Source organism: Anguilla rostrata, chromosome 13 (genome assembly GCF_018555375.3).
Source record: "Anguilla rostrata isolate EN2019 chromosome 13, ASM1855537v3, whole genome shotgun sequence".
NCBI classification, from domain to species: Eukaryota; Metazoa; Chordata; class Actinopteri; order Anguilliformes; family Anguillidae; genus Anguilla; species Anguilla rostrata.
This window is the reverse complement of record NC_057945.1, coordinates 27,355,050-27,367,195: the sequence shown is the minus strand read 5'-3', so window position 1 is coordinate 27,367,195 and position 12,146 is coordinate 27,355,050. Positions and strand designations below refer to the sequence as shown.

General features: G+C 44.1%; 1 protein-coding gene across 1 annotated transcript in view; it reads left to right on the top strand.

Annotated features, from left to right (window-relative positions):
* The window catches only part of suclg2 (succinate-CoA ligase GDP-forming subunit beta), a 93,505-nt gene that overhangs the window by 41,877 nt on the left and 39,482 nt on the right, over nt 1-12,146 (top strand). The window contains exons 3-6 of the mRNA XM_064305069.1: nt 8,117-8,216; nt 9,071-9,161; nt 10,688-10,840; nt 11,459-11,548. Of these exons, the coding sequence (XP_064161139.1) occupies nt 8,117-8,216; nt 9,071-9,161; nt 10,688-10,840; nt 11,459-11,548 (434 nt within the window). The remainder of the gene's footprint in view (nt 1-8,116; nt 8,217-9,070; nt 9,162-10,687; nt 10,841-11,458; nt 11,549-12,146) is intronic.

The following is a 12,146-nucleotide window of genomic DNA, read 5'->3' as shown; positions in this document are numbered from 1 at the left end:
GGTCTCCTTGTTATTCATAGGCTTTTCAATGACATCTTAACATTGATTGTGTCATTTTCATCTTTGAATTTTCACAGCAGGTGGATTGTCAAGCGTCCTTGGCAGAGGGAATGCAGGCGGGAATCACGGGCGTATTTCAACGCTTCCTTTTTGCGCAGAGCGGCGCTAAGGCTACCTCTTGAGAAATCATTATCGGGGATTGTGTCTGGAGCCAGGTGGACTTGTATAACAAGGAATCGCCTGTCATCTTTGCAGTGACAGAAGGATTTGATATGGCACTGTAGGTCTGGACCACTTATCCACCTCTGTTCTGCTCCAGAGAGAGGTGGTATCATTAGACGGGGGACCGGCATGATTTTCTCCACATCACAGTACGGGCAGAATAAAAGACGCCATGTAATATAAAACACTGCCCGGAGAAAGTAAAGGAGGTCAAATTCCACCAGCTCACAGCTGTCCTTTCTGTTGCGCAGATTCCAGCTGTCATCCAGGCTTGCACCAGCTTCAGTTTCTTTGGCAAGTGCAGCAATCAGGAAGTAGAGGGAGCTAAAGAGAATTAGATTGAGTGATAGGTTACTGATGCAGAGACTGTTTTAAGAGAAATTAAGAGGAACTCATTAGCCTTGTAGAGGAGTTATTTCAATGGGAATTACACTGCAGCGCATTTGTCAGGAAATTACAGGGTGATGATGTCATGTAGGTCTAATCGTGAGATTGAGCTGATGGGAAATGTAGTGCTGCCTATCAAAGGATTCTGGTTATTCGCAGAACCCAATGTTGGAATAATCTTATCATTACATTACCACACCTCATTTCCATATGCTTAAACTTTTGTTATTTATTTTCCATTGTCTAAAAATGCACCACTATGACACTGAAAGGGCTTTCATCTAGACTGAAAGAAATAATTCATTTTAACTCATTTGATTTGTTTTTCCCCGTTTTGGAGTCCAATATCTTTCTAGGCTGGTAATTCTTCAGCCCTGTTTATCAGTTTGGGAGAGCACAGCCAGGCACACACTCTTCTCTGCTGCCAGTGCTTTTCGCGGTGCACCAGCTGAGCTGCACTTCCGCGGTGTTGGACCGGTACACTTCATGCACAGATGGCACAGGCAGGCTGCAGGCACCCAGTCGGCCAGACGAGGTCGCTAGTGTGCGATGAGACGCAGCCCTGCGGTCTGAAGGCCTCCCTCCCAAGGTAGCGGTATGGCTAACTGTGCATATCCCTGCCAGGCTGCGGTACGCCATCCACGCTTTTATGGTTGGGCATACCTGCTAGGGATGGGACGATAATTGATACAATTATGTATATCACAGTAAAAAAACATTCACGGTTATTTAATTGTGATAAATATGTATCACGGTGATTACTGAAATAACTGGCTGTTACACCTTGCCCTTGTCAACCACCTGTAAAACTGAAGAAGAAGAGTAATATCTGTACGGGCATAGGGGGAGCCCATCTTATTCTCTGCCACTCAGTAGACACAGCATCTTACAGTAAAGGAAGTTTGCATTGTACCATGGCAGAGGGCATAGGTCATGTACATCGCTGCAGATGGAGGTAGCATTACCAGAAACAAGGTCTTTCTTTCATAGTGGAGTGCTCTAAGATGGCCTCTACACCGGGAGCAGACAGCTCAATCATGCTGTCAGTGATTCCCTGCTTATATCCGTGTGCCTGAATGACAGCGGGCATATATCAGCGTATGCTGAGTGAGGATCATCACAAGCTCCTGAATGCATGTATGCGTAAGCAGATAACATATTTACATACTGTGTAAATCAAAGGCAGAACCTTCAGTATGAATCCAGTCCTCAGTTGGCCTTAACTCCTATTGAAAGGTGTGGCTGACTCCCCACAAAGGTTTGGCTGTTTAGACATAGTGTTTTGCATTGTATGCTGGACCTGAGTGACCATTTATTTAGGAAAGGCATGCTGTCATGGTTGGCCCAGTTAGGGCATTTCAGTGCTCATATATTTTGTGCATTAGTAGAAGAGTTTTCAAACCAAGAATCAGGATCCAGAAGTCATATTTGCCCTCTTAACTGAAGGGGAATGGCTTGGCTCTCTGCAGTGACTTTAAGGATACAAGACATTGCACTTGAGTCAGTTTCCCTATTGCTACATAAATAGAGAGAAGATTCCATTCAAAACTATTTTTGCTTGGGACAGGTTTAGATATAGGCCTAAACATATTTTTAAATTCCCACCCACTCAACTATCCATTTTTATCTGTCGGTCTGTTTGTCCGTCCATCCACCCACCCATCTATAACAGAAATACATCTTTAAAAAAAGAAAAAAGTACCCCTGCCCCATCAGCAATAAAATATTGGGGTGATATAGAGGACAAGGTCGACCATGAGAAGTGACTGTTTCGTGCCCCTTAGGCAAAGCAAATTTGGCAGACAGCTTTTTCAGTGAGAGTCTCTCATTTATGGAAAAGACTTCCTTGTGAACACAGGGAGCTGTGCCAGCTAGCCTTTAAATTCACCGATAAGCTCTAAAGCTGATTCAATGCGTATCAGTGGTGTCACCATCATAATTTCTGCGGGTTATTGTATCCTCGAGTTCCTCACTCTACTCTGTCCCTCTTCATCCTTACATAATGCAACCCACAGCTCTATTATGTCTTTTTGTAATGCAGTACAGGACATATACATATGCAGTATATACATACGCATTTATTTTCCTTGCTTTTTTGGATCGCTGTTTATAGAATTATGATTTATTTTCTGCCATTTTATCTCTTCTAGCTGGCCCTGGGATTACAGATTGAACTGAGCTGCTCAGATAAATCCGGCTCCTTTACACACAGTAATGCGAATTGTACGCTCCCTGTCAAGTAAATGCTATTATTAAATGTATAAATGCATCCCAGAGCATTGTTTCATCCATGTGTATGCTGCGTGGAGAAACCAAAGTGCGATCTGTCTTAAGCAATGCAACCAACACGTTCGTGGGCTTGATTTGAATTGTAGGGCCTACGTCTACAGAGCCATGAGCTACTTGCAGTGTTTATTTAGTATTTAGAGGATGTGCTTATAGGCATGCTCATAGGACTACTAACTTTTATAGCATGTAATGCCTCTGTGCACACGGGCACATAAAAAGAATAATAAACTTACAAGAGTTAAGTTTTAAATATTGATTGGCTTTACAATCCTGATTATCTTTTTTTTTCAACCAGCTTAAACATTGGTGTGCCATGCGCTTTTGATTCTTGTTTCTTTTTGTGAACACAGTTCAATAATTAAAGCTAGCATGGGTGTGAGTTTGACTTGTTCTGAGCTTTACATTTTGAGAATAATCGCTTAGTAGTTTTTTATAATGGGGATGACATTATAACTGCCGTAGTGTAGACAGAACCTATTAGAAATCGACCTTTAGATGAAGGTTATCGGGTCAGTCGACAGCCAGCTGAAACCAAAGTGGAAATCAGAAATGGTACGCAAAAGCCATCTGTCCCGCATTATGAAGCTGCACCAGGATGTGATGGGCTACCATTTTAATGCCGTGTTTAGGCGGCGTACCCTGCTTGTACATTTCTCATAGACAAGCTACTGCCTGTTAGCCATCCGACATCCATGTCCAACTCGGCTGCAGTTATTTATGTGCACATTGTTATGGTGATTTTAAGTGCTCTATCAACGCTTATCACTTCACATATGCGTGCATTTCATTTTCTCATGCGGTTTGTTTGCCTCTCGGTTGGCTGGTTTCGTGTTCAGGGCGTGGCACGGAGGTAAAGGGAACGCTTTCCTTTCTCTGGCCCACTGTGCCTGCATTGGCTGGGAGGTTCCGGCACGTTCTTTAATGCACTCCCAGTGAGCCGTGCTTTATGGCTTAATTAAATATCAGACAACACTAACTCCGTCGTCTCTAACCCCTGGCAAGATCCTCTCAGATTGTTAAAAGAGGATGTGAACAATAATGAGATGAACATTGAAGCAGAAGTAACAAGCCAGTGCTGACTGCTGTCATTAGTAAATAAGCTTCAAGTTCATTTGTGCTCATTAATTGCAAATGTCTTGCTTGGGGGTATCTGTCGTACTGAGATTGCTATTGCTGTTGCGATGGAAGGACACGGATAGAGCTGTGATGCTCTTCTCGTTGTGTCCTTAGGAGGTAAAATAAGTTTTGTATCTTCATTCACGAACTCAACGATTGTAGAACATTATCTGTGGGCTGCTAAGAGTTTTGCTGAGGGTTTGCATGTTTCTGAGTGCTTCGGAAATAGATGCTATTAAGGCTGAAATCATTATATTTTTCTTAACAGATTTGTTTTTTCTACCAAAAGCAGGATGTGAAACGTAGAAGAGAGTCTGTCTTATATCCTAGTTTACCTCTTTCTTTCTCTCTCTCTCTCTCTCTCTCAGCAGCTGTGTGTCAGTGCTGTTGCAGAACAGCTGTGATAGTAAGCATTGTTAAAAGATCAGCTTTACAAGGGCGATTGATGAGTTCCCAGAGTGAAGACATCACGCAGGGCCCTCGTGAGAACGCTCCCGCTCGCTCTGAGACTCGCCGCCGTGCATTTCAATAGCCCGGCGTTTTGTGTGACCTCATGAGATATTCATCGTATGAAAGCGCATGGCCACGCCGCGCTTCGGCAGTCCGTTTGATGCATCTCGGAGACCATTTCAGCGCACTGTCACGGGTTGCCGTGGAGCCGGGCCTCCAGGTCAGCAGGTCAGGGCTTGCGCCTCTATACATCCTGTGAGCTCATAAAGCATTCAATTCATAATGGAAATGGTGAGATTTCCACCAAGGATGGCGCAGTGAAGTATTTTGTCATAAAAAAATAAAATACAAATTTTAAGTAGCAGGCTTTACGCAAACAAAATTAAATTTTCACTTCCACTGCATCATGTATAGCCGCTCTGATTTACTGTTGGAAAGAGATATGATGGAGCATGATAGCATCTACTTCCATTCCCGCTTCTTCCTTAGGCTGCTATCGAGGGCTTTCAGTATGGCTCTACCAACACAAAATGACTGATTTCTTGGCCATTCTGCAATCAACTAGATTTAGCCCTCCATCCTTCCTTTAAGGCTCTCTCTTCCTCCACTGACTCCATATCAGAGATGAGCATTCATACCTGTCGGCCATCGGCCTGCTGGCCGACGTGCAGCAGTAGCGTGTGTCCTTTGGCAGATCATGATTTTAATATGCATTAGCGTGGTTGGCTGTGCTGGGGACATTTGCGCCTCAGCACAGCTGAATATTGATGACCGCAAAAAGGGTTTTCTCCCTCGCCTGGCGGTACCTGGAGTGGTGTGGTCGCAAAGGGCATCGCCGCTTTACTGCGCCTTCAAAATGCCAGCCAGGTAAAGGGCCAGAGCCAAGTGAGTGTAATTGGTGGAACCGACGGTCCGAGTAGGCCTTCGGCAAAATGTGAAATCTAGAGCAGGTGTGTTCATATTGACACGTCCGCATCGGGGAGGGGGGGCTGATTAGAATGTACAGGCAGCACAGCTGGCTGACTAGTGAAAAATGAATGCTGGATATTTAGCCGGACTCAGAGGAATAAAGGGCTCACGCTAGGATCCCAGAAGGGAAGGTGGCTATTGTATAGTTTGGTGAAGAACAATAAGGCCTGGATTTCCTTTGGGTAGGCCTAGACCCATGCGGGATTGTTATCCTTTTCCTCCCCTCGTCCCTATAAAAAATTGCGTGCAATCTAAATGGCGGTACTGACCGAGAAGCCCTTGCTTTTGTTCTAGCATACATGATGGATCTATGTCCAAGGGCTTTAGAAATAATATTGGATCTACCTTTAGGTGCTCTTCGCAGTGTAAATAAAACCATAAAACATCCGTTGTGAATTATGTTGAAGGTTGTTGGGATATAAATTTAGTTTTCTTACAGTAAGTAACACATCCATCAGTACAGCTGTAACACATCCATCAGTATTGAAAGCAGGTGTGAGAGCGTTTTGACAATAGCCCCACTAAAAGGGCAGACTGAATGCATTCTTTACAATACCTAAAATACCTCTTTCAGTTCAGCAGTATAGGCACTTTTTACTGTTCCTGGATACCATTTCTTATATATCAGTTTACAAATTGTATCCTCATGATTGAGTTAGCAATCACGCTCTACTTTTTCCTGCTATAGTGAATGTAATGATTTGGCAAAAGAATCCTCAGTTATTTTTAGGTGTAATCTGAATGTAGCGGAACACAAGGCTATACCATGAACAAGGCAGAAAAGTATTTTTAAATGATCTTGTTTTAACGGTGCTTGTAGTAAATTCATAATGTGTACTCTTCGTCAGTCCGTCTGTCCGTTCTTCTTGCTTCCTTTTTTCCAAATCACTCACTTTCTCTCTTCTTTTCTTTCTTCTCGTCCTTTCTCCACTGCACATGTGTGTGAGACATTATGGGCTTGATTTACTAAGACCTTTAGCTGGTGTAAAATTTTTTAGCACACACAAAACTAATAACACAACCAATGATTGGCGCTAAATAAATACTAATGTTACTAATACTAATAAATAATAATGTTAGTGAAAGTACCGTGTTTTTGATTTTGCATGTGCTACAAGGTTTGAACCTGCTGAAGGTCTTTGTAAATCACACCCTGTGTTTTATCAGTGTTTCAGCTCATTTTTTAGCATTGTGCTCTGTCCATGTTTATTAGCATGTTCACTCTTTTATGACTCCTCACAGCCAGTGTGAATTCACACTAACTTATACTTTCTTTTTCTACTTCTCACTGTGACAGAAGCAGCTTCCCACTTTCACTTCCGGTCTTCTCATTAGTTTCCAATGGCTCATTTTCCAACGGCTGAATTCAATCCTTCTGCAAAGCTTTTAGCCGGATGCTCTCTGCCTTTCCAGCAATCATTGCCATTCACTCCTGGCGTAAGGTCAACACCCCTGTTTAAATATGTATAGGTAGCTCATCTAACAGCCTGTGATGGAACACTTTGCATCTCATATTGTTTTCCATTGAGGCGTCTTTGGGAAGGCCAATGAGGCACTATCGGAGTAAACAGATTGAATTTAGCTTACACACTGGGTTTGGAATCTTTGCAGTACTGATGGTCTGTCCAAAATATTAGTAATGGAGCAAACATGAATGTCCCTTGAGTGTCAGTTACATCTCTTATTTGTTAAATTATGTAATAATACAGTACTGGCCAGAAGTGGTGTTAACTATATGCCAAGTTACTCAGACTGGCATCTTTGTTTTTATTGAAGTGCAGTTCTAATATAGACAAGCACTTAAGAAACTACAGCCTTGCAGGTTTTGCCAACGAAGAGCCAGTGAAACGGAGTATATTCTAACCCCATCCGACACACCCTAAGTAGTGCTGTCCGTGAGGGGCATGGAACGCACAGCCCCACACCCCAGGAGCTGGAGCATGGGGAACGGCTACAGTCATTCACTCTACAGAGCCACCCAATTGCACCAGTTAGCCTTACGCGTGCGTGTCTGTGTGTACACGTGAGCATGTGTCCATATCTCTGTGTCCATGCATATGTGGCAGCATTGTAGTATAATGGGTAAGGAACTGGTCTTGTAACCATAAGGTCACAGGTTTGATTCCCAGGTACAACTGCATGGTACATAACCTGCATTGCTTCAGTGTATATCCAGTTGTATAAATGGATGCTATGTAAATACATAAGAGGGTCTGCTAAATGCCTGTAATGTAATGTAGTAGATTTGTGTGTGTGTGTCTGTCTCTGTATACACAGCCGAAACGCGTGCTGGTGTGTGCGCGTGCGAGCACGTGTGTGTATTTGCGTGTAGGCCGCATGTCTGTGTGGGAGACGAGCTGGTGATGGATTCTCTCTCATACTCTCGGGGCTGGCGTGCTCACTCAGGGGGGGAAGTGTGCTGCATAATTAGCCCCAGCAGGGCAGGACCGGGGGCCGCAGTGAGAGGCCTTTAGTGGGGCACTGTAGCGCACCCGCCCCGCCCCGCCCCGCCCCGCCCCGCGTCCCGCGCCCTGCCTGAGGGGGAGCAGCTAATGGAGGCCCGGGGCGATGGGCAGGCTGACATTTAAGAGAGGGAAGGGAGCGGGATAATGGCCTCCTTCATAACGCGCTGATTGGGGAACGGGCCGCTCACTCCGCCGCCGTTTCCTTCCTCCCTTTACAGACGCCAAGGAGATCGTGTTAAAGGCACAGATCCTCGCGGGGGGGCGAGGGAAGGGCGTGTTCGACAGCGGCCTTAAAGGAGGGGTGCACTTAACGAAAGAGTGAGTATCGTTCGTGCTGTGACAATCTGCATTTGCATTTTCACCCTGCCTGAGCAGAGACTTCCGACGCCAGTGAAGGTGTTTTCAGCGAAAGTGTTTTCTTATTTTTTCAAAGCAACGCTGGAAACACACTAGTGTTATTCGGGAGGGTAACCAAAAATTTTATTTCAAGGCAGTATACATGTTGTGATTACATTTTCATGTTAACCTTAAGTAAATATTCTGTGAACAATTTGTGCTTAAATGCAGTTTAATTTGATCGAAGCAATGTATATTTTTTTACTTTAAAACTAACATTTTCCAGTAAGACCCAAATGACGCTGAAAGAAGATAGCCATCGTTGTTTCTTCGTCTCGGGTTCTGGGACATTGTTGGCGAGCCACTTTGTGTGTGAGCTTATGCACTCATTCATAGCAGTGGGCTAAGGTTACAACTCTCACAACTCTGACAGACAGGCAGGCATGTGATTATTTTTCCTGTACACTTCAGAAATCCTGCTTTATAACTTAAATTATCGGTCAATCGATTGGCACTTCAGGCTCAAGTCAAGTCAGCACTGACCCATAATTCCACTTAATTCAGGCAGCATCAAGCAGTACCACGCTTCTGACATCATTTACAGAGCAACTCAGTGGCCACATCGGTTAGGATCATTGATAGTCCAGCGACATCTGTGTTTCCACCAAAAATACATAACTTTTGAGATAACTCAACTCTATATTTGGCCTTTAACTTTATGATAAAAATATACGAGATAATGCCAGATAATCATTGCTAAGCAAGTAAATGATCAATGGAACGGAGCTGGAAGTTTGTAACTCTCTTGTAATCTCCCTGTTCTTCTCCATCCCCAGCCCTGCTGTTGTTGGGGACCTGGCCAGTAAGATGCTGGGATATAACCTGACCACCAAGCAGACCCCAAAGGAAGGAGTCAAAGTTAAAACAGTTAAGTGCAAATCGTGGGTTAATGACTTTACTTTCATAATTGTTTCATGCAAATGAATTACGCTTGTTTCGATATCGTGGTTTGTTAGACTCTTGAGAGCTGTCATTATTGTTGCTTTTTGTTATTCCTTTTGATTTTCCTCGGAAGATGATGTTGATTTCCTGTTATTTGCAGTCTGTGCTCGTCTTTCCCTCCCCTCTTCAGCGTGGCGTTATAGTGTAATAAGTAATGCGTGTGAGTCACACTCTTGGTGTGTATTAGCGGTTGAATGCCAGCCTTACCTTGTGTCACTAACAAGCAGGGATATTATTTTCTCCCCGCACACATACACATTGCAGGGAAAACACATTTGGAGGTAATGAAGCCGTCCCACCCAATGGCATGTTTTTTTTTTTCCTTCGGTGAAATATGGCCTAGAGCTCCCCATTACCGCCTGCTTTTTCCCTGGAACCCCCCCAACCCCCCACCCCCGCCCCCGCCCCCAAGCTCCTCTCAGTTTTTAAACCAGCTCAAAAGTTTAGCCATATAATCTAACGATCAACATCATCTTTTTTTTCCTTTTTTAAAAAAAGGGTTCACAAAATGTGAGATTTCAGTCACGCTGACAGGATGTTAATAAAAGGATGTTAATAAAAAGGTAAAGAGTTAATAAAGGTGCCGGAGTCGTTGCTGCACAGCGCAGTGCAGTGAGCAGATTCGTTTTGTTCATGCTTTGCGTGTATTTCCATTGTTGGCCCTCAGTTATAATGCTCAGCAGGCATACGTGTTACTCATCACAGAGATGCATGGCGGATTTGTGAATTCCGCATGAATTAAATTGATTATCTTGCGTATGTTATCATCGTAAACAATTTCAAGTGGAAATAGCTTATGCCATGTCTGTTTTCTTCCCTCATGGATTGGATGCAGATTAGAGTAATGAATAAAGCCGCAGCAACAGCAATGTACAACCCAGGATTGAATATCTAATGCCTAAATGGCTGTAATTATATTGTCGGGGTCTGCCTCCCCGAATGAAACCACAGGCGAGCTGTCACGCGGCTATTGTAGGGATCTGTTAATGTGCTTCTTATGTGCTTCAATAGATGGTGTCTCCCGCTTTATTCGCTTTACAATGCAGCAATCCTCTCCAGACATCACGCCCGTTTCGGCTGCCAGCGGAACACGCACACAAAGAGGGAGCAAGCGCGCGCAGCCACGCCGGAGATAAAGGCGCCTGTTCATTTCCATTTAGTGTTCATTTGTGAGGAATTAAACACGAGTGCCCGACGCAGCCAAATGCAGTGTGTCCAATTAGGCTGCAGAGGCACTGATAATGCAAGGGCCTCTGTCTCTCTCTCCCTCTCTGTCTCTCTCTCTCTCTCTCTGTCTCTCTCTGTCTCTCTCTCTCCCCCCCCCTTTATCTCTTTCCTTCTCTGTTCATTCGTCTCTGAGGCTAGTTTTGGGAGTGAATAGAAACTGGGGCACACCGTAGGCTATGAAATCTCAATAAATGCGATCTCCTCTGCTCTCCTCTGCCGTTCAGGTGATGGTGGCTGAGGCCCTGGACATCACCAGAGAGACGTATTTCGCCATCCTCATGGACCGGGCCTGCAACGGGCCCGTCATGGTGGGCAGTCCCCAGGGCGGGATGGACATCGAGGAGGTGGCGGCCAAGACACCCGAGCTCATTTTCAAGGTGCCGTTTGCTTGAGTGCATCATTCACCCCCTCTGGAATCAACTGACCACACGTTACAGATTACTCTGATCTGTTTCCTTTAGATTCTTAATATGTTATCTGTTTATTTTGGTAGGACATTTTCAAAGTTCTTCAAGTGAAGTAGCTTATTCCAGAGTGTAACAGTAGTGCCCCATTTGGAAATCTAACCTGTCTTTTATTGTCACTTTATTCATTGGATCACATTGCCATGAACGTAAAAATCTTTTTTTATTTATTTAATATTTTGACTAAAAAGTCTGTATGACCTGTTGCAAATGTTTCAATCTTATCATGCTCTCACTTTCTGTCAGCCTGTCTGTACCCCTGCCGCAACTGTAAAAACAATCAGCGCTCTATCTTTCTCTCTCTCTCTCTCTCTCTCAGCACTTCTTTTCATGGCGTTCACATTGCAGCTTGGTGTTTGAGTGATTTCCGTGTGATGGTGTGGTAATTATAAAGCCATCGCTCGGACTGAGGGCTTTTGGCTGGCAGGATGCCAGGGCTTTAATTGCCCCTTCATGATTTAATATGAACATCTACTTCATGTCAAATTAGAGCTGATGTTAGATTTCCATTCCCCCTGTCCTTTGCCACAGGAAGTCATAGATATTTTTGAAGGGGTGCAAGACGATCAGGCAGTTCGCATGGCAGCTAATTTGGGTTTCAAAGGACCTCTGGAGCGACAGGTAATACACTCAGTTCTAATGAACGAATGGTGTGGTACTTTGCCTCACAACAGCTGCTCAGCACTGCTATACAAATACTACACTCCACTGCAATTCATCATAAAAACAATACTGCAAAACCTACACATCATTATTACACATTGATCAGACTAAAGTGGTTGAGGCTCTTGGGGTGGTCTAATGTTTATGATCTCTCGTGTGTGTATATACTGTCATTGGGATTGGCACTTATTTTCATGTCAGATCTCACACCTCGAATGAGCTCCTTTCGAAGACCTTTCGTTAGCTTTCTTGTGCTTGAACTAATGATGCAAAGACACAGCTGGCCACAAAACAGCCGAGCAGCCAATTGTCAACTTTTTTTTCCCCCTGAAATGGGGGGGCAATGTATAAAAAATGGGCTGTAAGTCCTGTAGTTTTCAGTTTCACTGTCCCAATGCATATATACACACACACACAGATGCCCCCCACCAAGGTAAGCCTGTAAAATAAAAACATAGCATCCGCGAAGCCTCTCCAAACAGCTTGGCAGTAAATTCACTGTAAATCCATAAAGCCATGGTAGTCCACTAAAACATCAATGTCTTTAGCCAGTGCT